The sequence below is a fragment of the Triturus cristatus genome, chromosome 6 (genome assembly GCF_964204655.1).
Source record: "Triturus cristatus chromosome 6, aTriCri1.1, whole genome shotgun sequence".
In the NCBI taxonomy this organism is placed as follows: domain Eukaryota; kingdom Metazoa; phylum Chordata; class Amphibia; order Caudata; family Salamandridae; genus Triturus; species Triturus cristatus.
Genome location: NC_140589.1, coordinates 19,199,172 through 19,217,460, shown reverse-complemented (window position 1 = coordinate 19,217,460; position 18,289 = coordinate 19,199,172). Strand labels below are relative to the sequence as shown.

Below are 18,289 nucleotides of genomic sequence, written 5' to 3'. Positions count from 1 at the left end.
GACCAAGCCAGGGAGTAGACACCCCCAAGCCTTCCACATCCCCACAAGCTGTGCCTGGGCCAAATCAGCCCTTAGGAATTCAAAAGTGATCTGAATCCATGAGTGTCACTGTCAGCTTTTAAGTATTTATTAGGGGCATTGTATTTATTGTATTTAACCTATTTATTGTTCCACTGTATTTATTGGTCCACAGTATTTATTGATGCACAATATTTATTGGTTACAGTATTTATTGCCTCAGAATATTTAATTGCCTGTCTGTATTGCACTTTTATTTATGCCTTCAGTATTTATGATCACCCCTATTTATTGAATCATTAAGCCAGTATTTATTTGTCCTGCACTTTCTAAAAAGTTTGTATATTGTGATTGTTATTTATTTTCTCCAATCAGCAACTAAGAGAAAAAGCAGATAAAGAAAGTTATTTTCATAATTTTTACGGTGTAGAGTCGTTTTTGGAACGGATGCACGCATGGTTATTGTTTGGGTATGTTGTATGCTTAGCACGGAGCCTGATACCTGACCACTCGAGCCAAGCTACCACAGTGTGTCCGGAAGACCACCACCACCCCTTCTAGTGTGGGAGTGGTTTTCCAACATAAATTGGTGTTCAGTGGTGGGATAGAGCTGTGCCTACGCATACTCAACAATAACTGTGGGTAGTCCATAGGCCTACACCGGGAGTTTTCTCAAGAGCGGCCTTCCTAATTGTGGGTTTTTGTTTTTTCCAAATTTACTCTGGTGGTGGGAGGAGGTATTATTAAAGGTACCCCCCTGCATAGTTACTGCACAAAAACCTGTCCTCTAACCTGAGTGGGCAAGATGGAGTTTGTACTAGAAAATCTAGAAACGTACACTGTGGCCCAACTCAGGGAGTTTTGCCAGCGGGAGGGGGTGTACTGTCCCCCAGGAGCAAAGAAGGGTGCACTCCAAACCAGCTTAAGGGCTTGGGGGGAGGCACGCCGAGAAAGCAAGGCTGAGGAGGAAGACAGGGATGGAGAGCCTGACCCCGAGGGGGCTGAGATGTACCAACCTGAGGTGGGGAACCTGTCAGCAGGGCCCAGAACCATTTCTAGGAAGGGCAGCAGTGCCTCTAGCGGTGGCTTGTCTGAAGTGGAGCTAACAGACCGGAGGGAGAAAAGACAGCTCACATGGGACTTAGCAAGGCTGGAAAAGGAGAAGGAGGAGCAGAGGATGGCCCATGAATTACGACTGAAAGAAATAGATCTTCAGATCTTGAGAATCGGGGCACAACCTGTTCCTAATGGTGGCAGCCAAACCCAAGAGATCACCAGGGAACCTAAACCATACCTGCCAAAGGACATAGTAGCTAGCTATGGAGTGGGCGACGATATCGCCAAGTGGCTAGCGGCCTATGAGGTCTCATTGAGGGCCCATGGGGTTCCAGAGAAGTACTGGGGAGGGGGATTGTACAAGTACATGCCTCCAGCTGGTAGGGATGCATTATTGGCCCTCGAGGAAGATGAGCAGACCCACTACCCCACCATGAAACTGGCGCTCATCAGAAAGTTTGGACTAACACCTGAAAAGTACAGACAGAAGTTCAGGGGTAGTCACAAGCTGGGCACGCAGAATTGGGTGGACTTCCTGGACTATGCGAAGAAGGCAATGGAAGGTTGGATTCAGGGCAGTGAAGTGAGGAACTACGAGGGGTTGTTTGACCTGGTACTGAAGGAACACCTGCTCGAGAAATGTTTCCCTGAACTGCGGCAACACCTGGTGGATAGCAAGCTGACCAGTCCCCGGAAGCTTGCTGAGGAGGCGGACATTTGGGCTAGTACCCGGGTGTCCACAAGGGGGACTGGAGGGGATTCTCAAAAGGCCGGACAGGGCGCCCCCCAGAAGAAAGAGGGAGGGGAAAAGAAAACGGAGTTCTCCAAAGGCCCCCAAAATAACTTCCAAGGGAAGGGAACAGGATTCACCCCTAAGGCTAACCCACCCAGAAACCCTAATCCTGGCCAGAGTCAGCAGCCAAGGGTTGTCCATTGCTATGAGTGCGGTGGCGTTGGACACTATAAAGGAGATCCGAAGTGCTTGAAACGACCACCCCCTCCCACTGGAGGAAAGACCCCCGGAGTAGCTAGTGTAGTGCTCGGGGAGGAGATGCCCTTAACTAAGGGAAGGGAGTGGGCGGGTGTCACTTTAGTGTCCCTGGGAGAACGGAAGATGGTTCCTAAGATCCAGGTGCCCGCAAATACCGCAAAGTATGGGCAATGGGTCACCATCAACGGCCAAAGAGGGGAGGCTCTGAGAGACACAGGAGCCAGTATGACTATGGTGCGTAGCCAACTGGTGTCTCCAGAGCAGGTAATTCCAGATGTACTCCACCCAGCCGCGATGGCTGACGGCAGAACAGGCCACTACCCAGTGGCCGAGGTTCCCTTTGAATGGGGGGGGGTTGCAGGTTCACTTCGAGTTGCCGTAAGCCCTGCCGTGCCAGTCGATTGTCTGCTGGGGAATGACATGGAGCACAACGCTTGGAAGGAGGTGGAATACCGGACTCACACCGAGATGCTGGGTACACCTGACTGGGCCTGTGTTAGCACAAGGTCCACGACTACCCGAAGAGGGAGTTCATTTCGGCTGGAGCCTGGAACAAAGGCCCAGCCAGCTGCCAGTCAAGGGAAGAACCGAGGACAGGAGGAGCCTGCCTCGGCGTCCCCACCCCGTAGGACGGATAGGCCACCGGAGGTGGTGGACCAGGAGTCTGCGGTGGGGGACGTTACCAACCTGGAGGACCTACCCATCCCGGCCGAGTGGCACGTGGAGGGAGGCCCGTCCAGGGAGGAATTCTGCCAGGGCCAGAGGGAGTGCCCTACCCTTGAGGGGCTGAGGCGTCAGGCCGAAGCCCAGGCAGCAGGGAACGTTGAAGGGAACTACAGTGTTTACTGGGAGGATGGCCTCCTCTACAGTGAACCCAAGGCACCCCTACATGGATCGTCACGAGCCTTGGTAGTTCCTCAACGTTATCGAGCCTTCCTTCTGGAGTTGGCTCACGAGATACCATTGGCAGGACACCTGGGGCAAGACAAGACCTTCGCCCGTCTTGTCCCACACTTTTATTGGCCTCAGATGAAAGTGTCGTCCGATACCTACTGCCGGACATGTGTGTCTTGCCAAGCCAGTGGGAAAACAGGGGTGAAGCTGAAAGCTCCCCTGGAACCACTTCCTGTCGTTAGCACCCCCTTTGAAAGGGTGGGCATCGACATTGTGGGTCCGTTAGATCCACCTACTACAGCTGGTCACAGGTTTATCCTGGTTCTGGTGGATCATGCCACACGGTACCCAGAGGCAATACCTCTGAGGACCATAACAGCACCTGTTGTGGCTAGGGCCCTGATGGGAATCTTTACCCGAGTGGGTTTTCCCAAGGAAGTTGTGTCCGACAGGGGGACCAACTTCATGTCAGCGTATATGCGGGCAATGTGGAAGGAGTGTGGAGTGACATACCGGTTCACCGCTCCTTACCACCCCCAGACCAATGGTCTGGTGGAGAGGTTTAACAAAACCTTGAAAGGCATGATCAGAAGTCTGCCTGAAAGCCTGCGGAGGAAATGGGACGTCCTCCTACCCTGTTTACTTTTTTCCTACAGGGAAGTGCCACAGAAGGGAGTGGGCTTCAGCCCCTTCGAGCTTCTGTATGGGCACCCTGTACGTGGACCTCTCAACCTGGTGAGAGACGGATGGGAAAGAACTCCCAGAAAGCTTCCCCAGGATGTGGTGAGCTACATGCTGGCCTTCCGGAGCCAAATGGCTAAGTTGTGGAAGCAAGCTTCTGACAACTTGGAAGCCAGCCAAGCAGTGATGAAGGCGTGGTATGACCACAATGCTCACCCGGTGGAGTTGGAGCCTGGCCAGAAGGTGTGGGTGATCGAACCCGGAGAGCTTAGTGCCCTCCAGGATCGCTGGTCAGGACCCTTTGAGGTGTTGGAGAAGAAGGGTAAGGCTACCTACTTGGTGGACCTGAAGACCCCTCGTCAGCCCCTGCGGGTGCTGCATGCCAACCGCCTCAAACCCCATCACGAGAGGCCCGAAGTCATCTTGATGATGGTGACTGACGGAGGAGAGGACGTGGAAAGCGAGCCTCTCCCTGATCTGTTTGCGTCTCAAGAGAAGGATGGGTCGGTGGAGGGAGTGATTCTCTCCCCATCTCTAACTCCTGAACAGCAGGAGGACTGTCGCCAGGTCCTGGGGCAGTACTCTTCGTTGTTCTCCCTTGTCCCGGGTAGGACTCACCTGTGCGTCCATGACGTGGACACAGGAGACAGCCCACCTGTGAAGTCCAAGATCTACCGGATGTCAGACAAGGTGAAGGCCAGCATTCACAGTGAAGTCACTAAGATGCTGGAGCTAGGAGTGATCGAACCTTCTAGCAGCCCCTGGTCCAGTCCGGTGGTGTTAGTACCAAAAGCTGCACCACCGGGTGCCCAACCAGAACTGAGGTTCTGTGTGGACTACCGGGGACTGAATTCAGTGACCAAAACTGACGCTCATCCGATCCCTAGGGCGGATGAATTGATTGACCGGCTGGGAGCTGCCCAATATCTAAGTACCTTTGACCTTACTTCAGGGTACTGGCAGATCTCTTTGACTGATGGAGCAAGGGAAAGGTCAGCCTTCTCCACGCCCAATGGCCACTACCAGTTCTGTGTGATGCCCTTTGGGCTCAAGAACGCACCTGCCACGTTTCAGCGCCTGGTAAACCAGGTCCTCACCGGAATGGAGAGTTTCTCTGCTGCTTATCTGGATGACATAGCCGTCTTCAGTAACAGCTGGGAGGATCACTTGCGTCACCTGCAAGCTGTTCTCCAGGCCCTGAGACAAGCTGGATTGACGATCAAGGCCAGCAAGTGCCAGATCGGGCAGGGGTCGGTAGTGTACCTTGGACACTTGGTGGGTAGGGGAGCGGTGCAACCCCTCCAGGCGAAGATCGAGGCCATCATGGCCTGGGAACCCCCCAAGACACAGACTGAGGTCCGAGCATTTTTGGGCCTCACGGGATACTACCGCCGCTTCGTGAAGGGGTACGGTACCATCGTAGCCCCCCTCACGGAGCTCACGTCCAAGAAACAACCTCGACGGGTAGTCTGGACGGAGGCTTGTCAGCAAGCCTTTGAGAAATTGAAGAAAGCTATGTGCGAGGCCCCGGTCTTAAGGGCCCCAGACTTTTCCAAGGAGTTCATTGTCCAGACAGATGCATCAGAACATGGCATTGGGGCAGTGTTATCGCAGCTCAACGAAGAGGGTCTGGATCAACCCGTGGTCTTCCTATCCCGGAGACTACTTCCCAGGGAACAGAAGTGGAGTGCAATAGAGCGTGAAGCCTTTGCAGTGGTATGGGCTCTGAAGAAGTTGCGGCCATACCTGTTTGGCTCGCACTTCCTAGTTCAGACCGACCACAGACCCCTTCGTTGGCTGATGCAAATGAAGGGGGAGAATCCCAAGTTGTTGAGGTGGTCTATTTCCCTACAGGGAATGGACTTTCAGGTGGAACATCGGCCTGGGGTGGACCACGCCAATGCAGACGGTCTCTCAAGGTATTTCCGCCTTAGTGATGAGAACTCCCAAGGGGTTGGGTAGCTCTCCCCACTTTCAGCTGGGGGGGACGCGTGTTAGACCTGTCAGCCCTTTGGGTGGTCCCTCCTCATCATTATTTATTTTGTCCCACTTTTGCCTCAAACCCTGTTTGAATTTTTCCTTTTTGGGAACCACCAGACTTTTTAGTGTTGCTGCAGATTCAGGGAGCCATTTTACCTACCCCTGAAACTTCTGTCGGAGGGCCTGAAGCTCAAAATGGTGGCCACCTGTGACATCACCAGCATCCACTGGAACCTACCAGCACCTTCCAGAACATTCCAGAACCCTGTGACAGTTGGAGGCGGTTTAGAATGTTGGGAAGCTAAGACAGGGAGTTGGCAGTTGGAGCTGGCAGTTGGCACCTGACTGGTGAGGAGTGAGCAGCAAAAACGTGAAGGAGGAAGGAGTGAAGCAGCAGGGGTGGAAACTTGTGCCTTGAGTGGGGTCCATAAACCCACCCTTGATACTAGTCCCTACTGACGGAGCCCAGCCTAGAGCCCTGTGCGGGAAGAAGCCAGAAAAGTCGTCCTAAGGACCTGGACAGCAGGAGCAGGCCTTGGAAACAAGAGAACAGCAAAATCCTGACCTGGAAGCTGGTTTCCCTGAAGTCCGACGTCGAGTAGCCTAAGACCTGGAGCCCGAGGTGGAGAAGCGGCGCTGACTGGAAAAGCAGACGTCGTACCCGGAGCCGCCAGAGGTCGAGAGAGGGCGCCGTCAGAGGTCGTGAGGAATACCAGAGGTCGAGGAGGAAGTCACCCGAGGTCGAGTGAGCGGCGTCATCGGAGGAGTGAAGTCCGCCCTCCGGAGTCGTCGGAGACCGAGGTGAAGGGTAACGGAGGTCGGGAGTGAGGATCGCACTCCGGAGTCGCCGGAACCTGTGAGAATCGTGCCGGAGGTCGGGAGTGGAGGTCGCACTCCGGAGTCGCCGGAAACCTGTGAGGAGCACCGGAGGTCGGGAGTGAGGATCGCACTCCGGAGCCGCCGGAAGTCGACATCGAGGCAAGGCCGGCCGACGTCATCGAAGCCGAGGTCGCCATCGGACCGGAGCCGCCCGAAGTCGACGTCGAGTAAGACTGCCCGACGCCATCGAATCGGAGGCCGAGATCGAACCGAGGCCGCTGACGTCGAGACCGGAGCCGCCGCCGGCGTCGTCAAAGAACTGACATTGTGCCGAGGCCGCCGACATCGAGCTGGAACCGCCTCACGGCATCGACCCGACTCCAGCGGCGTCGGAGCATCAGAAAAAGGGCAGTAAGTGGAGTAGAGGGCGCCTAAGGCCCTGTGGAGACCTGAGAGACTGCTCTAAGGGGCTAGGGAGGTGCTGGAACCAACCTGACTGTGCCAGGGGTGAACTGGGACTAATCTAGAGAAGTTGTGTGGAGAGAGAGAGCCAGGTCTCTGGTATTTCCCCCCTTTATCTACCTCAGTTTAGGCCTCAGCCTTGACCAAGCCAGGGAGTAGACACCCCCAAGCCTTCCACATCCCCACAAGCTGTGCCTGGGCCAAATCAGCCCTTAGGAATTCAAAAGTGATCTGAATCCATGAGTGTCACTGTCAGCTTTTAAGTATTTATTAGGGGCATTGTATTTATTGTATTTAACCTATTTATTGTTCCACTGTATTTATTGGTCCACAGTATTTATTGATGCACAATATTTATTGGTTACAGTATTTATTGCCTCAGAATATTTAATTGCCTGTCTGTATTGCACTTTTATTTATGCCTTCAGTATTTATGATCACCCCTATTTATTGAATCATTAAGCCAGTATTTATTTGTCCTGCACTTTCTAAAAAGTTTGTATATTGTGATTGTTATTTATTTTCTCCAATCAGCAACTAAGAGAAAAAGCAGATAAAGAAAGTTATTTTCATAATTTTTACGGTGTAGAGTCGTTTTTGGAACGGATGCACGCATGGTTATTGTTTGGGTATGTTGTATGCTTAGCACGGAGCCTGATACCTGACCACTCGAGCCAAGCTACCACAGTGTGTCCGGAAGACCACCACCAGCCCTTCTAGTGTGGGAGTGGTTTTCCAACACCCCAGTATCCAGAACCCCTTTAATAGTTTCTGAGACCTCGAGGAGCGCAGTCTCCGTGCGGAGATTTGGGCGAAAACCCGACTGGGTGGCATGCAGAATCTCATTCTACTCTAGAAAATTGGACAGCACCGTCTGCACGTGCTTTTCAACAACTTTCGTGAGAGCCGGCAGCAGAGAGATAGGCCGGTAGTTGACTGGGTGGGGCCTTTGGATCCAGACCAGGCTTCTTGAGCAGCGGGATGACCATTGCCTGCTTCCAAGCCTGCGGAACCACTCCCTGGCTCAGCGAGAGATTCAGTAGCGGGTTGGCCAATGGATTAACACTTCGGCCAATTTCGCCAGAATTTTAGCAGGGCATGGGTCCAGGGGCGAGCCCGATTTCAAGTTGCCCAAAAGTGCTAAAGAGGCGGGCGCAGATATAGGTGGAAATACGCCCAGCGTCAAGCCTGGCGAAGCCGGGGGCGATCGGTTGGCCTCAGAATTAATTCGCTCCACGGGTACAGCCGATGGAAAAGAATCCTGTATAAGTTGGACCTAGCTGGTAAAAAAACTAGCAAGATCAGAGGCCCAAGAGTCAGAGGGTCTCTCCTCAAAGATGTTAGTCCGTGGAGAAATAAATTCTCTAACTACAGAGAAAATCTCCTTACAGGAGTTGGAGGCAGCTTCTATCCTCCCTGCCAAGTAGGCTTTCTTACCCAGGCGAATGTCCCGGTGATACTCCTTAACCGCGCTCTTATAGGTCACTGGGACACCTGGAATGTGGAGATTATTGCGCCAGAGACGGCCTTCGTAGTCATCCAACTTGAGGTCCGTGAGAGTGCGAGAGTACTGGAGCTCGCGGACCTCCCTTTGCAGTTGCGTGACATCGCCAACGAGACTGGAGGTCGTTATTTCTACCTACTTGACTTTTTCGTTGAGCTTCCCCAGTTCGACCCTAATAAGGTTGATGTCAATCGCCATAGTGTCCATTTTGTGCTCCAACGAAGTTTTGACTCCAGTAATAGCCTCCATAACATCCTTAAGCGAAGCTTCTGTTCCTCATCCCCCGGTCTCCCCTGGTTGGCATCCCTAGACAGCCAATTCTGCTGTGTGTGCTTGGAGACTGTGTACCGGTCTAGTTTGTTGGTCTGCACCGGTTTCGTCCCACGGTCCCGGAGCCTGTGGAACACTCCATTATAGTGTCCAGAGTATGCCCCCAACCGGCCCGGGGTGCTCGGGACAGGCTGAAGCACTGCCTCACACAGTGCACAACAGAGGAGCCAACCGGCCAGGAGACTTTCAGTTCTCGGGCACCAAGAAATCCAGCTCCAATTCCAGCTCCCACCAGGGAAATGGGCCCCTCAGTTCAGTCCCTAGCACCAGCGGCAACTCCGGGGCCCAGCCGTCAAGTAGGCATGGGCACCAAGGGTGTTAGCTGCCAACCTGCCCAGCAGCGCGTCCTCCACAAACCCTCTGGGAAAGCTACCACAGCTTCTCTGGCTTTGGGCTGTCTTGGTCCCAGGGCGGAGTACAGAGGGCCACCAACCCCCTCACGACCCCCCCTCTGGGGGATCACTCCAAGTCACTAAAAGGCCCGAAATTGACACTGCTAGGCCGCTGCCGGTCGGGGATTGTGGCAGAAGTCTGCACCAATAAGGCAGGCAGAGGGAGAACCACCAATACTGGGAGCGCACCGCCGCCATTAACATACTCGCGGCGGCTGCGCTTTATGTCCGGTCAAACACTTGCTCCCTCCTGCCTCACCAGGTACGTTGCTCGGATCCCCGGTCACCGCCGCCGCCGCGGGCCTCAGTTGCCTCCCGCTGCGATGTTGCAGGAAGATCGCGGCGGCACCTCCAGGATGCAGCGCTACCGCGTGATGACGTCAGGCTGGTCGGACCTCCTCCGGCATCCCCAGTCACTGTGGGTCCCGTCTTACATTCACTCAGCAGGCCGCAACTCTCTGGGGATGATATCTCCCCCGCACGGCTAGCGAGGCGGACCGGAGTAGGCGGGTTGGGATCCGCTGCTGCTACAACACACAGGGCCGTCGTCGGATGGAGCGGATCTTCACTCAGGATAGACGCGGGGCAGGGACAATCAGTGGAGCTTCACACTACGCGGCCATCTTCGATCCGCGCTTGGCCACGCCCCGCAGCCCTAGTCTTCAGTTGAGGACTGCTTTGAATGCAGCCCTGTCCTCAAGTTATAGGACTATTTGAATGCAGCCCTGGCCTCGAGTTATAGAACTGCTTTGAATGCAGCCCCGGCCTAGAGTTATAGGACTCCTTTGAATGCAGCCCTGTCCTCGAGTTAAGATCTGCTTTGAATGCAGTCCCGGCCTCGAGGTATAGAACTGCTTTGAATGCAGCCCCTGGACTCGAGGTATAGATCTGCTTTGAATTTAGCCCTAGTCTTGAGTTGGGGACTGCTTTGAGTGCAGTCCTGGCCTTGAGTTAAGATCTGCTTTGGATGCAGCCCCGGCCTCGAGTTAAGATCTGCTTTGAGTGCAGCGCCGGCCTCCAGTTATATGACTGATTTAATGCAGACCCAGCCTCGAGTTATAGGACTGCTTTGAATGCAGCCCCGGCCTCGAGTTATAGAACTGCTTTGAATGCAGCCCCGGCCTCGAGTTATAGGACTGTTTTTAATGCAGCCCTAGTCTTGAGTTGAGGACTCCTTTGAATGCAGCCCTGGCCTCGAGTTATAAGACTGTTTGCATGCAGCCACGGCCTCAAGTTATAGGACTGATTTAATGTAGCCCTGGCCTCGAGTTATAGAACTGCTTTGAATGCTGCTTCGGCCTCGAGTTATTGAACTGCTTTGAATGCAGCACTAGTTTTGAGTTGAGGACTGCTTTGAATGCAGCCCTGTCCTCGAGTTGTTATAAAACTGCTTTGGGTGCAGCCCCGGCCTCGAGTTATAGGACTGCTTTGAATGCAGCCCTAGTCTTGAGTTGAGGACTGCTTTGAATGCAGCCCCGACCTAGAGTTAAAGAACTGAATTAATGCAGCCCGGGCCTCGAGTTATAGAACTGCTTTAATGCAGCCCCGGCCTCGAGTTATAGAACTGCTTTGAATGCAGCCCCGGCCTCGAGTTATAGGACTGCTTTGAATGCAGCCCTAGTTTTGAGTTGAGAACTGCTTTGAATGCAGCCCGGGCCTCGAGTTATAGGACTGTTTGAATGCAGCCCTGGCCTCGAGTTATAGAACTTATTTGAATACAGCCCCGGCCTCCAGCTATAGGACTGCTTTGAATGCAGCCCTGTCCTCCAGTTATAAGACTGCTTTGAGTGCAGCCCCGGCCTAGAGTTATAGGACTGCTTTGAATGCAGCCCCGGCCTCGAGTTATAGGACTGCTTTGAATGCAGCCCCGGCCTCGAGTTATAGGACTGCTTTGAATGCAGCCCTAGTCTTGAGTTAAGATCTGCTTTGGATGCAGCCCCGGCCTCGAGTTCTAGGACTGATTTAATGCAGCCCCGGCCTCAAGTTATAGAACTGCTTTGATTGCAGCCCTGGCCTCGAGTTATAGAACTGCTTTGAATGCAGCCCCGGCCTCGAGTTATAGAACTGCTTTGAATGCAGCCCCGGCCTCGAGTTCTAGGACTGCTTTGAATGCAGCCCTGGTTTGGAGTTGAGGACTGCTTCGAATGCAGCCCGGGCCTCGAGTTACAGGACTGTTTGAATGCAGCCCCGACCTCGAGTTTTAGAACTGCTTTGAATGCAGCCCCGGCCTCGAGTTATTGGACTGCTTTAAATGCAGCACTGTCCTCGAGTTATAGGACTGTTTGAATGCAGCCCCAGCCTCGAGTTACAGGACTGTTTGAATGCAGCCCCGGCCTCGAGTTAAGATCTGCTTTGGATGCAGCCCTGACCTAGAGTTATAGGACTGATTTAATGCAGCCTCGGCCTCGAGTTATAAGACTGCTTTGAATGCAGCCCTAGTTTTTTGTTGAGGACTGCTTTGAATGCAGCCCTAGTTTTGAGTTGAGGACTGCTTTGAATGCAGCCCGGGCCTCGAGTTATAGGACTGTTTGAATGCAGCCCGACCTCGAGTTATAGAACTGCTTTGAATGCAGCCATATTCATGAGTTGAGGACTGCTTTGAATGCGGCACTGTCCTCCAGTTATAAGACTGCTTTGAGTGCAGCCCCGGCCTCGAGTTATAGGACTCCTTTGAATGCAGCCCTAATCTTGAGTCGAGGACTGCTTTAAATGCAGCCCTGTCCTCGAGTTAAGATCTGCTTTGAATGCAGTCCCGGCCTCGAGGTATAGAACTGCTTTGAATTTAGCCCTGGCCTCGAGTTATAGAACTGCTTTGAATGCAGCCCCGGCCTCGATTTCTAGGACTGCTTTGAATGCAGCCCTAGTTTGGAGTTAAGGACTGCTTCGAATGCAGCCCAGGCCTCGAGTTACAGGACTGTTTGAATGCAGCCCCGACCTCGAGTTTTAGAACTGCTTTGAATGCAGCCCAGGCCTCGAGTTATAGAACTGCTTTGAATGCAGCCATAGTCTTGAGTTGAGGCACTGCTGTGAATGCAGCCCTGTCCTCCAGTTATAAGACTGCTTTGAGTGCAGCCCCGGCCTCGAGTTATAGGACTGCTTTGAATGCAGCCCTGGCCTCGAGTTTTAGGACTGCTTTGAGTGCAGCCGCGGCCTAGAGTTATAGGACTGTTTGAATGCAGCCCCGGCCTCGAGTTAAGATCTGCTTTGGATGCAGCCCTGACCTAGAGTTATAGGACTGATTTAATGCAGCCTCGGCCTCGAGTTATAAGACTGCTTTGAATGCAGCCCTAGTTTTTTGTTGAGGACTGCTTTGAATGCAGCCCTAGTTTTGAGTTGAGGACTGCTTTGAATGCAGCCCGGGCCTCGAGTTATAGGACTGTTTGAATGCAGCCCGACCTCGAGTTATAGATCTGCTTTGAATGCAGCACTGTCCTCCAGTTATAAGACTGCTTTGAGTGCAGCCCCGGCCTCGAGTTAAGATCTGCTTTGGATGCAGCCCTGACCTAGAGTTATAGGACTGATTTAATGCAGCCTCGGCCTCGAGTTATAAGACTGTTTGAATGCAGCCCGACCTCGAGTTATAGAACTGCTTTGAATGCAGCCCTGGCCTCGAGTTATAGGACTGTTTGAATGCAGCCATAATCTTGAGTTGGGGACTGCTTTGAGTGCAGCCCCGGCCTCGAGTTAAGATCTGCTTTGGATGCAGCCCTGACCTAGAGTTATAGGACTGATTTAATGCAGCCTCGGCCTCGAGTTATAAGACTGTTTGAATGCAGCCCGACCTCGAGTTATAGAACTGCTTTGAATGCAGCCCTGGCCTCGAGTTATAGGACTGTTTGAATGCAGCCATAATCTTGAGTTGGGGACTGCTTTGAGTGCAGCCCCGGCCTCGAGTTATAGGACTCCTTTGAATGCAGCCCTAATCTTGAGTCGAGGACTGCTTTGAATGCAGCCCCGGCCTCGAGTTATAGAACTGCTTTGAATGCAGCCCTGGCCTCGAGTTATAGAACTGCTTTGAATGCAGCCCCGGCCTCGAGTTCTAGGACTGCTTTGAATGCAGCCCTAGTTTGGAGTTGAGGACTGCTTCGAATGCAGCCCAGGCCTCGAGTTACAGGACTGTTTGAATGCAGCCCCGACCTCGAGTTTTAGAACTGCTTTGAATGCAGCCCAGGCCTCGAGTTATAGAACTGCTTTGCATGCAGCCATAGTCTTGAGTTGAGGCACTGCTTTGAATGCAGCCCCGGCCTCGAGTTATAGAACTGCTTTGAATACAGCCCCGGCCTCGAGTTATAGGACTGCTTTGAATGCAGCCCTGGCCTCGAGTTTTAGGACTGCTTTGAGTGCAGCCGCGGCCTAGAGTTATAGGACTGTTTGAATGCAGCCCCGGCCTCGAGTTATAGAACTGCTTTGAATGCAGCCCGACCTCGAGTTAAGATCTGCTTTGGATGCAGCCCTGACCTAGAGTTATAGGACTGATTTAATGCAGCCTCGGCCTCGAGTTATAAGACTGCTTTGAATGCAGCCCTAGTTTTTTGTTGAGGACTGCTTTGAATGCAGCCCTAGTTTTGAGTTGAGGACTGCTTTGAATGCAGCCCGGGCCTCGAGTTATAGGACTGTTTGAATGCAGCCTGACCTCGAGTTATAAGACTGCTTTGAGTGCAGCCCAAGCCTCGAGTTATAGAACTGCTTTGAATGCAGCCCTGGCCTCGAGTTATAGGACTGCTTTGAATGCAGCCCCGGCTTCGAGTTATAAGACTGCTTTGAGTGCAGCCCCGGCCTCGAGTTATAGGACTGTTTGAATGCAGCCCGGCCTCGAGTTATGAGACTGCTTTGAGTGCAGCCCCGGCCTCGAGTTATAAGACTGCTTTGAATGCAGCCCCGGCCTCGAGTTATAAGACTGCTTTGAATGCAGCCCCGGCCTCGAGTTATAAGACTGCTTTGAATGCAGCCCCGGCCTCGAGTTATAAGACTGCTTTGAATGCAGCCCCGGCCTCGAGTTATAAGACTGCTTTGAGTGCAGCCCCTGCATTCATTGGATAGTGATGGGTGTGTGTTTTGTGGAAACCATGGATGCCACTGGATGGTTTGGCTACCTGAGTTTGGTGAATAATTAGATAAAGAACGTGTTTTTCTGCCTTGGTGTTGTGTTCTGCATTGCCCATGTTCAAAGGTTTACATAAAATAAGTCCATAGGTTGTGTTACAACTATTGACAAATATTGATGTTGTAGAAATAAAAAAAACCTGCCTGTTCTTCTAGGTGAAGAAGTTCTTGGAGTCAGCTTGGGATGCACCAGATTTTGTGGAACGCTATCGGAATGTTTATCTACGTCTGAAGAAAGCAATGGAAGAGCTTTTTGGACAGCAAGCAGCATTTACGCTGGCACTCCGCAACGGCTTCTCTGGGGCACTGCTGCAGCTTTCCTTCTCGACCGCCATGAATGTGAGTTCACAAATACCTGCAAATGATGCTGCCTTTGTTGACGGTTATGTTATTCATGGTCCTCCATTTGAAGTCCACTCCATGGCTTATACTTTTATCTCTAACATGCCTTAGTAAAATATTGCATTTATGTAGTCTAATTGGCGCTGTTAAAGTTTGAAGTAACGGGGGGGGCGCTAGAGGGCGCACAGCGGAATGGCTGCCTCTTAAGACAGCTCCGCCGGACGGGGGACGAAAATGGCGAGAAAAGCATGACCAGGGCCGGCTTGCACCCAGTACTTGCCGCTGCATTTATCGGAAGCCGCCAGCTACGGAAGAGGAGCATGAGAACAGCCCAGCTGCCCTGCAACCCCTAGAAACCTGGACTCACACGATCTGGGACGCGAGCTCCTAACGGCTCCCAAGATGGCGGCGCCCGCTGCGGCGAAGACGATGTCGAGCAAGTAGCGGCCCTGACACTGCCGGGAGCTCCTGGTGGGCGATGCGACTGCAGAACTACCATCGGACCGCGCTTGCTGCGAAATCGAGGCGGCCCTGAGGGATTGGTCGGCGATCAGACGGCGCCGCGGGGCTCGCTCTCGGATGCGGTGGCGCTGCGGAGGGCCGCCGCCCTGGACGGAGCGACGCACTGCCCGACGATTGGAGGTGAGGACTGGGCCATAGTAAAGCTGCGCGGCCACAACAAACGAGCGCTGCAGGGATGCGGTGACGGCAGTCGAAGCGGCTAGATGCTGCGAGGAGCCGGAGAGGGAGAGCGCTAACAATTGCCTGCCTAACAGCGTGCAGATCGGGCATTGGCGGGACCCATAAGAAGCTGGGGCGACACTGCTGCCGCGGCCAAAACACGATGTGCTGGTGAGAGCTGGGCCACGTGAAAATCGTGGGGGTGCTGCCGGACTGCACTGGACTCCAGAGTGGCATAACGAGCTGAGCGCTTGTACAGCGGCCATAATACCACGCTGCCCCGCAGTCCCCACCCGACGAAGAGAAAGTGTTCCTGGGTGACTGTGTCGGCCGGACCCCTGAGGTGCAAGGGCGCCAGTGAGCACGATGGGGAAACCTGAGAAGACCCAGTCAAAGCTTTCATTCGACGCTAAGCGCCAGACTAAAGGCGCTCCAATGCCACCAGAGGAAGTACCGGGTGCGGAGGAATCGACGCCGCAGGGAATGGCGGAGACGCTGAAGGCCATCCAACGAAGCCTGCAGGATGTCCATGGCAAACTGGACACTATCACGCTGCGAGTGGACAACATGGCGGCGAAGCTAGATGCGCATGGTGAACGCCTGACAGAAGCTGAGACCCGAATAGGGGTGTTGGAGGATGTGTCGCAAACCACGGCTAAAAAGTACACGGAGGCTGAGAGACTGCTGGAGGTGCTCAAAAATAAGGCGGAGGATTTGGAGGCGCGCTCGCGACGCAATAACGTGAGGATCACGGGGGTTCCGGAATCCACCAACACTGGACGGATGGAGACGTATGTCGAAGAGCTCATTAAAGAAATTGTGGGCGCAGAACACCTTTCCCCGATGTTCCTCATTGAACGGGCCCACAGGTCTCTTGCACCGCGGCCGAAGCCCGGAACGCCTCCGCGGCCTATAATCGCCAGAGTCCTCAACTACAGGGACCGCGATGCTGTCCTCCGCATAGCGCGTGAGAAACAACAGATCACGCACCAAGGGAACGCACTGGCGTTCTACCCGGACTTTACCATTGCAGTTCAACAGGCAAGGAAAGAGTTCGCTCCGGTAAAAAAGAAACTTCGTGAGATGGGGATCGAGTATGCCATGCTATATCCCGCCCGGCTTCGAATAACGCACGAAGGACATGCGGTGCTGTGCCATTCGCCACGTGAGGCGCAAGACTTGCTCAAAAAAATCGGTGCTAAGCGAAAGGAGAAGGGGAGAAATGAACCGCGTGAGGACGCAGACTGACCAACTGCGCAAACAAATGCCAGAAAAGCGCCTAAGCAATTCCACATCGTGGGCTGTGCCTATGGCCCTGCCGTACTGGGCTGCGAGGGGCAAACTGGCAGATAGGCTGTATCCGGACAAGGCACGGAAAGCAACTGCACATGCTGCGCACACACACGCTGAGGTCTGGGAGGAACAGATGGACACTGGCGGGGCCGCTATGCCTGGTTTGGTGATGCAGACCTGCCTACTGCCTACGGGCCTCCGGTGGTGGGATATCATTGCCGGGAGGGTCCTGCATGGCGGGGACAACGACCGACCACTGCGGAGCAGAGGTGGGGAATATTGCCGGGACTGCGGGCGGCCCCGCCAGAGGAGCAGCAACAGCGACAATGCCTGTCTCCCAGGACTAATTCATGAAAACGTAGGTAAGCTGCGGGAGGAGGGACACTCTAAAGAATGGCAAAAACTCGTTGGCCAGCAGGACGATAAATATGTAACTGGGATATTATGAACACTGCTGCAGTTGCGATAGGCCCTGGGGAAAGACACTCAGATGCTTACACGGAGATGGGACCCTTTGGGGTCTGTTCAACTAGATGTCCCTGTCCACATCCATTGAGTTGGATGGAGTGGTGTGTCTTCGGCGGTCCCCCCAAAAAAACGGGAGATCCCCGAATTCAGTTGTTCTAATGTTTAAACCTAGTTATGGGGTGTGTCTTTGGCATGGTTGGGGTGCTGAAGTGGGTGGGGGGAAGGGGGGAATGGTTGGGGAGTTGAACGGTTGGTCACGGTACATGAGGCGCACAGTTGCAATCCAGGTCCGTTTACTGAGAAAACACCAAAACACACAGAGACAGTCATTGCCCGCTACGCCAGTGATAGGACTGCGAGATACAGGTGGGAGTACATGGGACATACATGCTGACACGGGGGAATGACAGATATAGGTTTGAGAGCGGGACATATTCGGTTCTTAACCTGGAACGTCCGGGGACTCGGTAACCCCAAAAAAATAAGACACACGTTGGCATATTTGGACAGGCAGCGAGTAGATATTGCACTACTGCAGGAAACCCACTGCGCGCCGTCACGACGAATACCTGTGGGCCGGCGATGGGCTGAATCAGTGCACTATTCCTCTTACTCTTCATATGCGAGGGGTGTGATGGTACTCGTCCGAAAAGGACTTAAATTTACAATTGAGACAGTAGAGAGGGATGATGTGGGGCGGTATATCATTCTGACTGGCCTACTGAGGGGGCAACGGCTGGCGGTGGTAAATGTGTATGGGCCCAATGTGGACGATCCGCAATTCTACCTAACATTGTGGAACAAACTGCGCGACCTGCGGACATCGCACGTAGTGTGGGGAGGAGACTTTAATCTCGCGCTCTGCGACGACGTGGACCGATCGGGGGTGACTACAGAACCACATAGACGTGCACTTCATGTCCTCCAGGACATAATGGCAGATAGAGCACTCACCGATATTTGGAGGACTAGACACCCTGCTGAGTTAGCCGCCACCCATGTGACTACGTCGAGAAGTAGTTGGTCCCGTATTGATTACTGGCTGGTATCGGGGGAAGTCGCGCTGTGGACGAGGGAGGTCTGCCACATGCCTCGAACACTCTCCGATCACAGCCCGGTGCTCCTTGCGTTGGAACTCCCAAACTACACACCACCCCCATTCAGCTGGAGATTCAATGCTAGGGCACTACTAGATCCCCTATATGCTGACACCATAGAGCAGGCGATACGGGACTACTTTGACGACAATACATCCACTGCGCCCGACCCGGGAAT

At 53.5% G+C, this 18,289-nt stretch overlaps 1 protein-coding gene across 1 annotated transcript in view; it reads left to right on the top strand.

Annotated features, from left to right (window-relative positions):
- LOC146813655 (cullin-9-like) overlaps positions 1 to 18,289 on the top strand; it is a 570,887-nt gene that overhangs the window by 441,472 nt on the left and 111,126 nt on the right. The window contains exon 27 of the mRNA XM_085610143.1: positions 14,387 to 14,569. Coding sequence (XP_085466269.1) covers positions 14,387 to 14,569 — 183 coding nt within the window. The remainder of the gene's footprint in view (positions 1 to 14,386; positions 14,570 to 18,289) is intronic.